We start from the raw sequence: 16225 nt of genomic DNA, 5'->3' as shown, positions 1-16225 counted from the left end.
TTTTTAATGCTTTCTTTACAGTGCTGTGCTCGAATTCTTCTCAATGAAGATATACGTAAAGATCGTTGAAAAAAATGAGAAGACCCAGAATTGATGCACTGGCAAGGCTGAATTAGCGAAAAAGGTTGTAGAGGCATGCAGCAAAGTATCAATGTGCTCGAGATGTGGATATAAGAATGGTTTGTTTTATGCTTTTCATTGACTTCCCCCCTTTTTTAACAATAGACACTTTATTCAACTTCGTCATTGGAAATTGTTTTAAACTTGCATACTAGGTATAAGTTTTTCTTTCAATCAATAATACATATTTAGTTAGATATTTTAGAATCCATTTTCTTTCTTGGTCTTTTTGTAATGTACGGAATATGGATTTCCATGCTCTTGTCTTGACAGATGACACTATATGAATTATCCTATAACGGCTAAACGGGTAGGGAAGTGGTCAATTCTGGTATGATATGGTCGTTACAGTCTCACATTTGCCAGAATTAAGGCCTATATAACTTTTATAACTATTTGGCAACCCCCCTTGGGAGCTAGCTTTTGGAACTAAGTTGAAAAGTAATAAAGTATTTAATTTTGAGATGGTATCAATGTATCCTACATTTTATGTTCAGCCACCACAGATATTCAGTCGGGCAAACGTTACGTTCCATCTGTTCGCTTGTGGGGTGAGTGTAGTGTGTTAAGGTCCCACATAGGCTTGGCAGTGTTTATAAGTACCCTATCAATTAGCTTTTAGGGTTAATAGATCCATTCAGTTCTAGCAATCAAACAAATAAGCTTTTTACTTGGTTCTAACAACTCTTGTACCCACATTATTGATTGAGAGGCTGTCACTTATGGCAATTCCATTTCCATGTTTTAATCTGAATCTAAGCATTTTAAATTACCACTATCCGCAATGCAAAAATCAATGCCTGGCTAGATAGATGTTCGATGTGCTGGGTTTTTGAACCTTAAGGACTCACGAACAACCTTGTATTACATTTACATATTGGCTACCATGTGTGAGTTATTATCAAGTTAGGCCCCATTGTTAAACAAGTTTAGGCTTTGGGAATTTGATTCAATTCTTGTGTTAGCTTACATAACAATTGACATAGCAATGGACTAACATAGTCTCAAAAGGATTCTATTGTTGACTTGCTTGGAATGTTGCTGATATTAGACAACCATCTTTTGAACTAATTATGATTTTTTCTTAATTTTATAGAAAATTACCATGTTGCTTGAGAGGATTGAGAATTAACTATTATTGTATTGCTTGTTGCCTCTTAAGATATGCATTTATTGTATTTTGTATGATGATATTGATGATGGCTATTGTAATACAGGTTCGGTAAAGAAGCTTGTGGGTTCGCTAAAAATCACTCATGATCGCTCAAAATGTAATGATAGTAGCATTGAAGAATTTCAAACAGCACTTTCACATGCAAGAGAATCTAGATTGACCAGCGCTGTGGATACTCATATTCTAAACCCATTCCAAGCTTTATCCCTGTTTAAAAGGATGCTGGATGAGGTGAAAATTTATACATATGCGGGTTGTTTCTTTTTATTTTTGGGCTTGGTTTTCCTCATCACTTCATTCTGAAGTGTGGATTGAAATAGAATTTTTAAGTAGAGTATTTTTCAAAGATTGCAATATTGCATGCCATGCAGAGGTTTACTTAACACTCTAGTAAGAATAATTTATTACATATTGTTGTAGGACTGTGAATTACTTTATCTTGCTGAAAGACCAGAGAAACTCATCGTTACAAACATTGCAGTGCCCCCATTGGCTATGCGACCTTCAGTTATAATGGATGGATCACAGAGGTAATACCAACATGTATTCGGCTATATTGACATCTCTCTCTGTTTTTCCCTTTCGTTAACTTTTTGATGCCATTCTTATATTTATGATCTGATGGTATACTTGTTGCAAATATGCTAGTGTTGTGCACTTTGTTTATGGAAAACATAAAAAACTACTGCCATTCCTGAGTTGTCAATACCTTTTCTGTCCACCTTATCTGTGATTGAATAAATTTTAAAATATAGTAAGTGGGTATTTTGACTGTAGCACTTGAGGCATAAAGAGCTGTTGTGTGAGTGGCCATATTAGAATTATAAAATTCCATTCGTTAATAGCTAAAGGAATGTTTAACTTCCAGTTCAGGTGAACGTAGAGGAAAAAATTTCTCTATTCCCAAGAACCAAGTGTTTGAAGTCACTGACCAATTATAAAGAACCTAAAAGCAATTTTACCATATGTTATAGTTGTGCAAAACTCAGTTTGTTCCAAACCATCACATTGCAATAAGGTTTAAGGGTGTTATTCTTTGATAGAAAGCATACAGTGTACTTAGCTAGAGTGAAATGCTAGAATTTACAGCTGTTGGTGGTGGCAATTATGACGTCCAAATATTATTTGCGTTAGGATTGCATTCTGCGCTTTCTTGTAGAATTACCTTCCATCATCATGTTTTTAAAGGGTTTTATTTGTTGCACATTTTGATTGAGTAGAGAGATCATACGAGGTTATGCTTGTATTTTCTGATGGAAGTTTAGCCTAACCTTATTTTGTTGTTTTAAGGAGGATTCGTGAACCATCCTCTGTATTTTTAAGCCTTTCCTAAAACCAAAAAAAAAGGGAAAAAAAAAAAAAGAAAACTGATGTTGTGGTTATTGTCTTAATTTATGCAGCAATGAAAATGATGTAACAGAGAGGCTAAAGCAAATAGTCCAAGCTAATGCTCATGTGCGCCAAGAATTAGAAGAAATTGCTTCATTAAGATCTCTGGTATAGATGTGCCTTTTGAGTGATCAAAATTTTGCTACTTTGAGGACTTGTTGATTGATATAATGACAGGTTTTCCAAAATGTTACATGCTTAGAATAATCGAATAAGCTCATTTTTCATGTGTGCTTTAAATGTGATTATATAGTATGTGGTTAGTCGTTTGGATTATCCACACATATTTATTCTAGAATACTGTCAATGAGATGTCTCCACTTCGAAGGGTGTAGAATTATCCCTATTCGGGCAGTGGCATTTGCCATGTCCACAAGTTGCCATATGTGAATAATAGAGTTTACTTTATCTGCTCGCTTCTGATATTCTCTTTCATCTCGAGATCGTTTCTTTTAGTTCCGATGTATTGCGGTTGTGATTTTGTTGATGGTTTTGTTTTAGGATGGTTGGGAAACGCTTCAATTTGAGGCTGCTCAATTCATAAATAGTGAGGTTCGTGGTATACCATACCACCAGCAACGGGAAAAGACAATGGCGGGTTTAGTTCAACGCCTTAAAGGGAAGCAGGGACGTTTTCGTGGCAACTTATCTGGGAAACGTGTTGAATTTACTGGCAGGACAGTTATTTCACCGGATCCTAATTTAAAGATTACTGAGGTGAGACATTCGAAGCTTGGCATATATTATATCTTCTATCTTTTAGACGAAGCATGAGCCAATAACCTGAATATCTACTTAACAAAAAACAATGTGATGTTTGCTGTACAGGCTTATTTTTCTTACTTACACAGTTCGTTCATTTTTTTTCTCTGTGACATAACCAATACGATGCACATTTCTCAATTCACATTCCCTAAGTATTATTCCATGAAAACCATAAGACCCTGGAGTGCCTTCCCTTCTCAAAGGTTCTTACAAGTTTTTGCACTGTGACTTGTTTTTTTGCTTCAGGTTGCAGTACCCATGCTTATGGCTCGTATATTGAGTTATCCTGAGCGTGTTTCACATCACAACATTGAAAAGCTGAGACAGTGTATAAGAAATGGTCCTGATAAGTATCCTGGTGCAAGACAATATAGAGATGCCTCGGGTTCCACATGGTTTTTGCTGTTTCTTTTTCCCTTATATTGATTAATCTCAAGCCAGCTATATTGTTTTGCTAATGATCTAATTCTATTTTCATAATTTTCCAGGACCTTAAGAGTTCCTCACAGGAAGCGCTTTGCAGACCAGCTGAAATTTGGTGATATAGTTGATCGTCATTTGGAAGATGGCGACATTATTCTTTTTAATAGGCAGCCAAGCTTGCATCGGATGTCTATAATGTGTCATAGGGTAATTCATTGAACTTTGTATATCAATAATGTCAAATTTGGAACAAATTGCATGAGTCTTCTTTTGCATATGCAGGCGAGGATTATGCCTTGGAGAACTTTGAGATTCAATGAATCTGTTTGCAACCCATATAATGCTGATTTTGATGGTGATGAGATGAACTTACATGTGCCACAGACTGAGGAAGCACGGACAGAGGCTATTTTGTTGATGGGGTAAAATCAGCATTTCTCATTGTCATTGAGGATTACTTGTCAAACACACACACACACACTCTCACAAAAAAAAAAAAAAAAACACTAGCCATTCTATTATATTTATCCAAAAAGAAGTTAGTCCCAACATGCAATAGGGTTAGAATATTTTATTTTTACTTGATCTGGCTGTTTAGTTATAAGTATTTACAGCGTTATGTGTTATGTGATTCGTTCAACTGTATATGATGGTCAATAAATTGTAAGCATTTCATGAACTTTACAATGTGTTTTTTGTTGCGTGTTCTCTTCATGTAGATCCTAATGAGAGTTTGCTTGTTTTCAGGTGCAAAATAATCTGTGCACACCAAAAAATGGCGAAATTTTGGTTGCCTCTACTCAAGACTTCTTAACCTCTTCCTATCTCATAACTAGAAAAGATACATTTTATGATCGTTCAACCTTTTCACTTATTTGCTCATACATGGGGGATGGCATGGATCTTGTTGATCTGCCAACTCCTGCAATTATTAAGGTGAGAGTTGGAGCTTTCATGGATACACATTACAAGATATACTCACATGTTTGTTTATATTCTTGAAATAGAGAAGTGATCCACTTTCTGTAGGAGATATCTTGCAATTACATTTTTGAATGACATTTTTCTAGTATTTAAGTTTTGGCCAATCAAGCTGTTAATAATGTGAAAAGTTATGTTGAAGTCTTGAAAGATCATGCAACATATAGTAGATGGTCAATGTCTATTAATATTTTAAAACAATACTGTGTACCAAATAAAGTGGCGTGATCAAATATCAACTAAGATTTAAATTATTTGAAAATTTATGGATTTGGTCTATGCCAAATGCCAAATGAAATTTAATGGTGGTTGTGGTTAGATTAATGAAGTTTAACTTTCACCGAAATTAATATATTCTTTTTGTATCTCGTTTAGATCAGTGCTTCAGAGCTTTGATATAATAAGCTGCATGAACCAAACTTTTTCCTGGTGATTCAGTCATGTTTGCTAATTTATATATTTGGTGCATGTTTTTACTTGCGCGATATTCTTTTCAGCCAGTTGAGCTTTGGAGTGGTAAACAGTTATTTAGCGTTCTATTGCGCCCAAATGCAAATGTGAGAGTCTATGTGAATCTTACTGTTAAGGAGAAAATATACAGTACAAAGCTTGATGACAGGAAACGAGAAATGAAAACGATGTGCCCAAGTGATGGGTTTGTCTATTTTCGCAATAGTGAGTTGATATCAGGACAACTTGGAAAGGTGACTTTAGGTTAGTTTTTCTAAATGAACTTTGATCTTATCTATGATTTCATTTTGTACGTTCAATAAGGTTGTATTAATGTAGATTTGTCAAGTAACTGTTAATACTACTGCGTGCTTCTATTAAACATTGAAAATAACTCTGAATAGTGGTGCCATAGTTAATCTTTTATGCTTTTGCTTTCCTATTTTGTTCTAAGTTGTAGCTTTTTAATGTCAAACTTCTTTCAAACTCCACTACTTCATGCTTATATATATATATATATATAAGTTGGTGACCTGCTTTTTTAGCATGAATTCAGGGAATGGAAATAAGGATGGTCTTTTCTCTGTGCTACTAAGAGACTATAAACCACATGCTGCTGCTGCTTGCATGAATCGTGTAGCTAAATTGAGGTAAAAATATATCTGCATTATGTTTGTTTTAAGTGCTAAAGGGGTAATAAATAAGATGAAATGTTGCAATGTTAGCTTGTAGGAAAGCACTTGTTTAAAGTGGGAACTGTTTCCATCAGTCCCATGAGTGAGGATTAGTTTCACACCCAGAGGGAGTAGAAAACATTGGTGAACCAAAAATGTTATCAAATGTAATCTCTGCTAATATTTGAGTTTAGGCAGTTTGATGTTTTTTCTTTTATCCATTGCCAAGCTAAAGGAAGTATATGATCCTTTTGCTTTGATGCAGTGCTCGATGGATCGGAAATCATGGGTTCTCAATTGGCATTGATGATGTCCAACCAAAAGAGGTTTTGATAGAACAGAAAGATAAAACAATATCTGATAATTATAAAAAATGTCATGATTTTATAGCAGCTTTCAATAAAGGAAAGCTAGAACTCAAAGCCGGTTGTGATGCTGCTCAGACATTAGAAACTCTGATAACTGGTGTCTTGAATGGTATACGAGATACAGCAGGAAAGGTATCTATTTCTTTCATGTGAAGTATTCTGTCCTTGTGTTTTCACACATATCTATCTCTTAGTGTTAAGATCATTGTCAACAAAATGGTGGATAGTCCCTACCTTCACCTTTACTTTTTTTTTTTTAATTTTTTTCAAAAAGAAGCTACATGTAAAATACAATGGTGCCCCTCCAAAAATCTAATCATTATCCTTCACATAAGAGAAAAGCAATTTATTCTGATTTTCCCTGTATCGGTAACTGACTCCATTATATTATAAAATCTTCCCAGGTTTGCATGCAAACCCTACACTGGAGAAATAGCCCACTGATCATGTCGCAGTGTGGCTCCAAAGGATCTCCAATTAATATCAGTCAGATGGTTGCTTGTGTGGGTCAACAATCAGTTGGAGGTCGTCGTGCTCCTAATGGTTTCGTGGACCGTAGTCTTCCTCATTTCCCTAGAAAAGCAAAAACCCCAGCTGTATGTTCAGTTTCCATCATTTAGAAGTAGAATTTTAAATGTTTGTGCACAATTTCAATTGCCGCTTATCCTTAATTTGTTAATTTCTTTTTCATCCATACTGCTTTTGTATTTGTTCATTGATAATATTAATGTTGAAGTGATTCACAGTTGTGAAGTTAACAACAAACAGAATATTGCATACACATTTATGTAACACACCTATACATGAGAAGCTATCTTGGAATTTGTACATAACTTTGAAGCTTTGTCATATATTGTCGTCACAAGCAATTGTTTTCACTTTATTATCAGGACAGGACAGTAGTAAACTACTATTGTAGAATATTGTTTTCATTTAATATTATTTGTTTGTAACGGACACCAGAACTGGTGTAGCTATTGCTATTATTGTGCATTACATATTCTGTTTTCTGACATCGAAAACTGGTATGTCACTGTTGATGCAGGCTAAAGGTTTTGTTGCCGAATCTTTTTACAGTGGATTGTCTGCTACTGAGTTTTTCTTCCACACAATGGGAGGGCGTGAAGGGCTTGTTGATACAGCGGTAGGGTGCATATTTTGAATATACTATGCATATTGCATAATATATAATCAATCAGAGCTGGTTTCAGTTAAATCAACAGTTACTATTATTATTATTTTTTTATTAAAATCAGAAGCTAACTGACAACCCCACCAAAGAGAAAAAAAAAATCCTTGGATCTGAAATTATGAATGTCATAAGAGTGGACCTCAAATTTCTCACTTGGGAATGGTTCATGTTAATAAAATTGATAAAATTTAGGAGCTGCTGGGTTGGTTATTAGTTTATTATTATTGTTGTTTTCTGGTATCCAAAACTTTGAAATTCATTAAATAGTTTGTGTGATAATTGTCACTTTGCAGGTTAAAACTGCAGACACTGGATACATGTCTCGTAGATTAATGAAATGTCTGGAGGATTTGTTCTTACAGTATGATTACACTGTAAGAAATGCTGCTGGTGGTATTGTTCAATTTTGTTATGGAGATGATGGCATGGATCCAGCTGGCATGGAAGGAAAAGATGGAAAACCACTAAATTTTGACCGGCTGTTTTTGAGAAGCCAGGTTTGAAAGCTGATACTGTTGTTTTTATGGTTTGATTATTTTTGTTTGACTCCCTCAAACTTCTAAAATAGTTGGCTTTTCTTGTTATATGCTGTTTTATTCTCTTTTGTAGGCCATATGTCCAAGTGATGAAGACGATGACATCTTGTCTTCCTCAGATGTGCATGAAGTAGTTCAAAGGAAGCTTTCAGAAGTTGGTATGTGCAAGTTAGTCGAGCAAGAGGCTTCAGCGGATGATTCCTCTGCCGGCTTCGTAAATTCTCTTCAATCCTTTATCAAAGGGAAAATAGAATCAACAGAACCTTCCACCGAAGAGGATTCTGAAAAGCTGAAAAAGTTTATTCAGAGGATTTCTGGGATTACTCGCAGACAACTAGAGGTATTTATGGTCTAGTCCTTACATTGTCGTAAGCCTGTTTGTCCCCAATGCTAATCTTGTTTGCTTTCAGTTGGTTTTGCAGTTTCTTTATTTCATTTACATTCCACACAGTACTCTAATTTTCTTATGCTATATATTTCTGTTGTTTACTTTACTCTTGTTTTGCAATTTACTGTATGCTCTCTATATTTCAGGTTTTTCTCGATATTTGTTTATCTCGTTACCATTCAAAAAAAATTGAGGCTGGAACTCCCATCGGAGCAATTGGAGCTCATAGTATTGGAGAGCCTGGAACCCAGATGACTTTGAAAACTTTTCACTTTGCTGGGGTTGCAAGCATGAGTATCCTTTATTATTAGACTCTGTTGCCTGCTTTGATTATCATTATTGTCCTGTTTGACACTATACTGGAATTTTTCTGTATGTGTTGATGGGTTTTGAAAGTTGTGCCTTAATCTATCATCTTAGATGTGACCCTTGGAGTTCCTCGCATCAAAGAAATTATAAATGGATCCAAAAAGATCAGCACACCAATTATCACTGCAATACTTGAGACAGATAATAATCCAAATACCGCAAGGATAGTAAAAGGTCGCATAGAAAAAACCAACTTAGGCCAGGTATGCAGCTGTAGAGAGGGGAAAAAAAATATTGCTTTTGTCAATGAATGACCCTTTGAACATTCTACCTAGTTATTTACATTTTTTTCAGCTGTCATTTAGGTATTATATCAGAAGTTTGTTGTAAATAGTGTTTATTTTAACGAAAGTGACTCAAAAACACAATCATGTCATGCCAATTAATACAGGTCGCAAAGAGTATAAAAGTTGTTATAACTTCAAGATCAGCATCAATTGTCATCTCGCTTGACATGGAAAGAATTCGAGATGCACATCTGCATGTAGATGCCAATATTGTAAGAGAGTCGATTTTGCATACTCCAAAACTAAAATTGAAGCAAGACGTAAGGGGTTACTTGTTCTCTCTTGTAATTTTGAGTCACTTCTCCATTCGTGCTTGCATTATTGAAAGTCTTTGTTGATATGCAGAATGTTAAGATCTTAGATATCAAAAAGCTCAGGATTGTTCCCCCAGATGGTGATAGAAGTAAAATCCAATTTCAACTTAACCATCTTAAAAATTTGCTTCCTTCAGTTGTTGTGAAGGTAATATTATTTGACTTTCTTGATGGGTGATACCTGATGAAGAATATACCATGTTTGTTTTGATATCTTCATATTTAAATTTATTGTCAGGTTGAAAAGTGCACCTAACTTTTCTTTTCTTAATTCCAGGGAATTAAAACTGCTGAACGTGTTGTTATCAGTAAAGAAGAAGATAAAGAGAAAAAAACTGAAAAGTTCAAATTACTGGTGGAAGGGTTAGTTCATACTATTTTTCAATATAACATATGCTTCCTTCAATCCCTTGTATATATATACCTGCTTGGCTGTTGCGGCATTGCCTGCTTCTTATTCCTTATTTTCATGTATTCTATTTTCTTTGTATTTACCTTCAGCACGGGTCTTCTAGATGTTATGGGAACTGAAGGGGTTGATGGACGTAATACTCTTAGTAATCATATAGATGAAGTGAGTGAGTCTCTGGGAATTGAAGCTGCTAGAAGGACTATCATTGAGGAGATAAAAGTAGTTATGGGAAGTCACGGTATGAGTATAGACATACGCCATATGATGCTTCTAGCAGATGTGATGACTGTTATGGTGAGTTATTTCAGTTATTCAGCAAAACTATAAATAAAGTTTATGCTGAATACTTATATTTCCTCGTGTTATTTATTAATGCAGGGCAGAGTCCTTGGAATAACCAGATTCGGAATTCAAAAGATGGGCAAAAGTGTCTTGATGCTTGCGTCTTTTGAGAGGACATCGGATCATCTTTTCAATGCAGCGGTACATGGGACAGAGGACCTGATTGAAGGAGTAAGTGAACGCGTAATCATGGGTATACCGATTCAGATAGGCACCGGAATGATCAAGGTCAAACAAAGGTAAGGGAAGGATGCATGTCATGCGAATGTAGCCCTACTTGGTGCATCCATCAACTCAAAATCTACCTATAAAATTTCTATCAGAATTAGGAAATTATTTACTGGTGTTAGCCTGAGTGAAAGTGTATATTTATGAATGGTACTTAGTTAATAATGTCTATAAATAACTTAAATTATGAAAATATAATCATAAATTTGTATTGAAAACAAAAGCGTGTGCATCAAAATTAAATCATTATCTATAGATATAAGACATTTATCACTCTCCCTCTTAGGTACATCTTTTGAATCAATTTAGCTGGATACAATAGATCCAGTTTATTGTTCTAAACTTCTAATGATATATAAGAAAACAACCATGCTACGTCTACAGAAAAAATCAGTCACCCGTATAAAATATATGTTGAAATACATACACATTTAAAGTATTTGAAATAACACATTTATTTATACACAAATACATAGTGATTGATTTGGTGGTTAATTTTTAGTGTGCACATAAAATTTTTTATATAAAAAAGTGATGGTGATAGATAAAGGGGATTGCAGGAAGTATTAATCAGGATCATTGAAAAACTCTTTATCAAACTCTCCCATTTTTCAGGTTGAGTCCTCCAGAGTTGCTTCAAGGAACTCCTCCTATTCTATCTTATGTTTGAAGTTGTCTATGTTTTTGCGGCAAGAGTGGATTATGCATGATATAGAGTGCAATTGAAGGGTTTGCGTTGACTGTTAAGATTAGGTAACTTGTTTCTCTTGTCTTTGCCTTTGTTGCTACTTTTCGTATTCAATCTCATCATGTTGTGTCTTTTATTTTCAGCTAGCTTTTCACCAAGTTGAATATTGTGAGCTGCTTACAATTGACACTGCAAAAGGGCTGATTGGTAAGGAGGGGTGAGGTTGATGGTAAAATGATCACACTACTATGTTGTAAATGAAAAGGAAAGAAACAAAAAGTGAAAAGGGGGGACGCGAGAGTTTAATTTTGCACCTCATTGTACAGATTTTATTTTCTTTTATTGTTAGTGTTTTGTCCATAGAGTAGTTTAGTTGCCACTAGTCTAATGCTTTTGTTCCTGTGGATATAGTCATTGAGAAAAGTGATAACTAACAATTTTTTATGAATCAATACTAGCCAACTTTTTTTTTTCACTAAAAGTATTGGTCTACTATTTGCTCCGGTTTTGAGGGGGGTTACACTAGTATTGGGTTGACTAACCATGATTTTCATTCCTTTTTAAAAAACACAAACAAAAGGAACTCAACATTAATGAAAATATTGATTCATGAATTTTAGTGCTTAATATGGTAATGAAAAGAAAATTTTAGTTTTACCGCAAATTCGTTTACTTACACCTTTAGCAAAACTAATAATTTATAACATGCCGCATAAACAGAAAACATACACATCAGTAGTTCAACAACATCAATATCAATTCTCTACTGTAATATTTGGTATGTTGACTATTATATGCTCATGAATACATCCATGTCATCCCTCTATACTTTGCGAAACTTAACAGAATTCAGTTCAAACCTTTACAAAGAAGAAATTGGCTTTACATATTTTATGAACAAATTTTCAGTTCATCTCCCCTTCAATTATTTGTCCATGTTTACCCAGAACTTTAGCTCAGGTCATAAATCATAGCAGCAGAAACTAGAAGTGGAAATGGAAAATATCACTTCACACTTGCAAATATGAATGAAGTTCATTTTCCCGCTTGTTTTGTTCTTTCATTTAAGGTTTTTCATATAACTCTCAGCTCTGGTAATCACAGAGAGTTATTTGCAACTTGGAATGATCAGTATCTGCTGAATATTTTCTGATGAAAGCTCTTCTCCACCAAATCTCAAACGCCTTCTGAATATTTGGACAATCATCTCCTTTGTTAAGAAACCTGTCAAACCATTTGAGCAACAGAGCTTGCTGTTGAAGCAAAGGGAGTGTAAGTATTGTTTGGCACAGTCCATCCTCAACCGATTTCTTATCAACCGCTCTAGAAGCTCGACGCATCCATCCAAAGTCGTCATACAGAGCTTCTAGCCATGTCGATAACAATGAAAATCGAGTTTCCTTGGGCACCAATATGTGCCCCCTTCCAATGCCGATACACAGTTGTGCAGTGATCCTGCTGATCTCGTGCCGATAGACAGTTGGAACTCTAGAATGAAGTGCAGCGAGTTCTTTCTGGTCAGCCCATATCTTCACGAATTCCTCGCCTATCTTCTTGGCAATCAAGATGTCAACAATCCACTGAATATTGTCAGCCTCCCGAGCTATTTCGGTAATTAAAGCCCCTCGATCCGGCCTCTCGGCAGTGCTGCTCGCGTCAGAGAGGCACAAGACAAGAGAATTGATGCAATTGTGGCAAAGATGATAAAGCGTGTCTTTAGAAACATCAAGTTTGGTTCTATCATGAGAGCAAGACGGATCCTCTTGAAGCAATTTTGATAGCAGAGCCTTCATTTCCCTACGAGCTTTGTCATCTTTTGCTTGTAAAACACCGGTCAGAAGGCTTGCAAAGATGTCGTCGGCACTCATTCTCGGCGCGGTAGATGGATCAGACGATAGTCTAAGAAGCAGTTGAGATGCAGAGCGATGAAGCTGAAGATAACCAAGCTGAGACATGATTTCATCTTGTTCGTCTTCTGTCCATGGAATTGCTTCCAAATAGTCTAAACAAGCCGCAACCCCAATATCAAACATGATAGCCGCTGAAACCTAACCAAAATTCAAAATTAGTTTTACATGCATCTTCTAATTATGAAATTAATAATTGAAATACTTTTTTGGTTGCCCACGGTATCCCCCGACAGGCCAAGGACTAATCCGTCGCGGATTGGAGCTCCATTTAAGGGTCTGTCGCTGGCCAATGGGTTGCTGCATGCACAAGGCGGAATTCAAACCCCCGACACTTGCTTAAGTGGACGAATGCGCTGACCATTCGACCAATCCAAGTTGGTTAATAATTGAAATACTTTAGATTACAATTTGGTCAAACCTATCACAGTTCTCAACTACTTAGCTATTTATAGCCGTAACTAGAAGACTGGTTAAACCGTTTTACATTATGAATGCATGAAAATGAAACTCCTAAACTGAAGAATTAAATGTTTGGATAATTACATAGAAATGGTTTAAGAGAAACTGACCTTGAGCAAGGTCAAGATTTTGGAAACAGATTGACCAATGAGCTTCTTCATGACATTGTCTTCGCAGTACATGAACACCACAACCTCCACGTAAGCCTCCACGTCATCACTCTCGCACTCGCTGATCTCCACCGTGTGCGACTGCGACTGCGATTGCGATGAACCGCCGCGAAGCTTGTCGGCGAAGAACCTGCTCTTCTGAGAGAGCACACTCTTGTCCACATCCATGGTGACTCTGAACCCGTCCTTCCCCACCACCGTCACCCTGACGTCACCAGGGTTAGCGTGAAAGGGAGCGTGTTGGAGCAGCTTCGAGATTCTGTCTTGAATTCTGCGGCGATTCTCGTCGGAGTGCTTGGTACCGGACATCATTTCGAAGAGCGTTTGTGTGTGTGGAGGCGGCGCCGGCGACGGAGGAGAAGATGAGAAGGTTCTGGAAGGTGAGAGTGTTGACGGAGAGTCGGGGATGAAGCCGTGCTTGATCATGGCGGAGACTGAGACTTGTCTTTCTCTGTCTCTATTGGCAGATGCAGGTGCCGCCATTGGAGGAAGCTAAGCAAGCAATTGAGTTTGGAATCGAAAGAAAGAAAGAAAGAAAATAGAGTGTGAGTGAGTGTGAGATTAGATTTTCAGAGACACAGAGAATCCAAGACAGCCACCTTCCTGTTACAATTTACAAATATAAATATAAATATAAATATAAATATATTCTTCTCTATAAATAAATATATTATGCATAACAAATTAAATCATTAAATAGACTAATTTTTTGTATTTGTATAATAACATCATGTTAATTAAATAAGTGAGATTAAGATTTTTGGGCATGATCATCAATCAATTCATGTTATAATAGAAAGTGGCTACTGATATTGACTCTTGAGGGTGATTGGAGTAGATTATTTATTTAAACTGCCTACTACTAAATTCCTTCGATGTGAATGAGTAATAGTTCAAATGGCATAGTCTTTTCATACTCATTTAAGATGTTTCAGGTTTGAGTCTTCCTATCTTTGATAAAAATAAAAAAATCCCTTCAATAACATTCCTCATTTCTTTTAATTTATTGTCTAGATTTTTATTGATTGAAGACTCCATCTTCTTAATATATATGGACTCGATTACTTTTCACTACACTAACATTGTTATATAGAATGGCTTAAATTTGTTTAAAGTAAAAATTAATACTTTCTGTGTACTTTAATCTGTAATAATCAAACATCACCTTCTTAAACATGTTTCTAATTTTGGATCTAGCAGATAGATGAACTTCCTTTCCAATCTAATGTTTATTTACAAATAAAAAAAAGTAAAATATTAATGAGGGAAACCAAACAAAAAACAAGTGGGAGTTAGTTGGAAAGTGATGGGAGATTATTGCTGCCATGTGCATACAACTGCCTTCCTTCTTCGGAAAACTCTTTTTTTCGATACATTGATTTGGCTCTCATTTACATTCAAATTAAGCAGATTCATCACTCTCATCTCTAGGGACAAAATAAATAATAATTAATTTTTTTTCTTTGGAACCTCATTGACGTGCTGATCCAAATTACAATGATCTTGTTTAATTTCTACTAAATAATTCTTTATCTTTTATATCTTTATATTATATTATATAATTTTTTCTATTTTCAATCAATTTTAAGATATTGTCTGCTTTAACATACCAAGTCTCTCAGTTTTATTCTTAATAAAAAAATAGAAACTATTATTTTACCCATCAAAATTTGTCTAAAAAATTATCCACATTATATGTTTTATTCTCCTTTTAAATTGATATGAAATTTGACAGAACTCTATTTAAAAATTTATTGCTGAATAATGAATTATTACATATATAAAGCGGAATAAACCGATTCATAAACTAACTATTAGAACAATCCAATTTAATTATATATATTGTTAAATATGAATATGCAGAAAATAAGATTAATCTATTAACAATTAAATACTACAGTTACTGAAGGATTATTACACTTGAAGCTGGCACCCTAATAATAATTAAGATTCTAGTAAACTAACTTCTCATCGGAGTGCACAGCCAACTAGCAAGTGCTTGAAACTACACAATGGACCCAATATTGTGGCAATAATATACATATTATTAGACAACTTGGTTAAAGGGGCACAAACATTAAAAAATTTGTCGCAAATCTTGATTATTAATATCTGCTGAAAAGTTGTAGGTAAGTGACATACATATCATTAAAGGACTTAATTATATTATAGACAAATTTGATGCATGGTGGGATTTCTGTCTCAAATAAATTAGGCAAAAAATAATTTCATGATCAATCTTTGAGGGTTTTATTAGTAAATTATACAATAATGAGTACCTTATAAAATAATAGAAATTGTTAAAATAATAGTTATTTTAAAATAAAAGAATGCACATAAATGATCAAACTTTGATAATCAATGAACTGGCCCATCTGGCCAACACCAAAGCAAATAAAAGAAATCATAATTCCATTAACTTTTCAATAAACCTTATTATTATATATCATAATGAATAAAATGAGACATTCTTAGATGCTAATAGAGTGCTTAAATATAATGCACTCCGTGATATTACTAATAAATTCATATTTTAGCTAAATATACAATACAATAATATATATAGAATTTAGATAACATGTCACT

At 34.9% G+C, this 16225-nt stretch overlaps 3 protein-coding genes across 3 annotated transcripts; 2 read left to right on the top strand and 1 right to left on the bottom strand.

The window, feature by feature from the left end:
* The first annotated feature begins 151 nt into the window (after nucleotides 1–151).
* LOC140177406 (DNA-directed RNA polymerase III subunit 1-like) lies at nucleotides 152–4297 on the top strand. The gene is made up of 9 exons (XM_072210497.1): nucleotides 152–179; nucleotides 618–671; nucleotides 1338–1525; nucleotides 1715–1824; nucleotides 2695–2791; nucleotides 3185–3400; nucleotides 3695–3843; nucleotides 3937–4078; nucleotides 4154–4297. The coding sequence occupies exons 1-9, from the start codon at nucleotides 152–154 to the stop codon at nucleotides 4295–4297; spliced, it is 1128 nt and encodes a 375-aa protein (XP_072066598.1).
* A 459-nt stretch (nucleotides 4298–4756) lies between these two features.
* LOC112736164 (DNA-directed RNA polymerase III subunit 1) lies at nucleotides 4757–11082 on the top strand. Its single transcript, XM_025785501.1, has 16 exons — nucleotides 4757–4855; nucleotides 5350–5566; nucleotides 5859–5952; nucleotides 6242–6476; nucleotides 6749–6940; nucleotides 7390–7488; nucleotides 7830–8033; nucleotides 8146–8412; nucleotides 8607–8754; nucleotides 8881–9032; nucleotides 9221–9328; nucleotides 9462–9578; nucleotides 9708–9793; nucleotides 9932–10136; nucleotides 10221–10423; nucleotides 11028–11082. Exons 1-16 carry the CDS (start codon nucleotides 4757–4759, stop codon nucleotides 11080–11082), a joined length of 2481 nt encoding a protein of 826 aa, XP_025641286.1.
* A 698-nt stretch (nucleotides 11083–11780) lies between these two features.
* Nucleotides 11781–14280, bottom strand: LOC112736576 (BTB/POZ domain-containing protein At5g60050). Its single transcript, XM_025786086.2, has 2 exons — nucleotides 13580–14280; nucleotides 11781–13148 (listed from the first exon to the last, which is right to left on the bottom strand). Exons 1-2 carry the CDS (start codon nucleotides 14120–14122, stop codon nucleotides 12186–12188), a joined length of 1506 nt encoding a protein of 501 aa, XP_025641871.1. The 5' UTR covers nucleotides 14123–14280; the 3' UTR covers nucleotides 11781–12185.
* Between the last annotated feature and the right edge of the window lie 1945 nt (nucleotides 14281–16225).

Source organism: Arachis hypogaea, chromosome 13 (assembly GCF_003086295.3).
Source record: "Arachis hypogaea cultivar Tifrunner chromosome 13, arahy.Tifrunner.gnm2.J5K5, whole genome shotgun sequence".
Classification (NCBI taxonomy): Eukaryota; Viridiplantae; Streptophyta; class Magnoliopsida; order Fabales; family Fabaceae; genus Arachis; species Arachis hypogaea.
This window is presented reverse-complemented; position numbering and strand designations above follow the sequence as displayed.

Coding starts and splice junctions, on each gene's coding strand:
- LOC112736164 (XM_025785501.1), top strand. CDS start 4,757: ATGGGGGATGGCATGGATCTTGTTGATCTGCCAACTCCTGCAATTATT. Junction 5,953..6,241: donor AATCGTGTAGCTAAATTGAG/GTAAAAATATAT, acceptor GCTTTGATGCAG/TGCTCGATGGATCGGAAATC. Junction 9,794..9,931: donor TTCAAATTACTGGTGGAAGG/GTTAGTTCATAC, acceptor ATTTACCTTCAG/CACGGGTCTTCTAGATGTTA.
- LOC140177406 (XM_072210497.1), top strand. CDS start 152: ATGTGCTCGAGATGTGGATATAAGAATG. Junction 180..617: donor GAGATGTGGATATAAGAATG/GTTTGTTTTATG, acceptor TTTTATGTTCAG/CCACCACAGATATTCAGTCG. Junction 1,526..1,714: donor TTAAAAGGATGCTGGATGAG/GTGAAAATTTAT, acceptor ATATTGTTGTAG/GACTGTGAATTACTTTATCT.
- LOC112736576 (XM_025786086.2), bottom strand. CDS start 14,122: ATGGCGGCACCTGCATCTGCCAATAGAGACAGAGAAAGACAAGTCTCA. Junction 13,149..13,579: donor AAATCTTGACCTTGCTCAAG/GTCAGTTTCTCT, acceptor AATTTTGGTTAG/GTTTCAGCGGCTATCATGTT.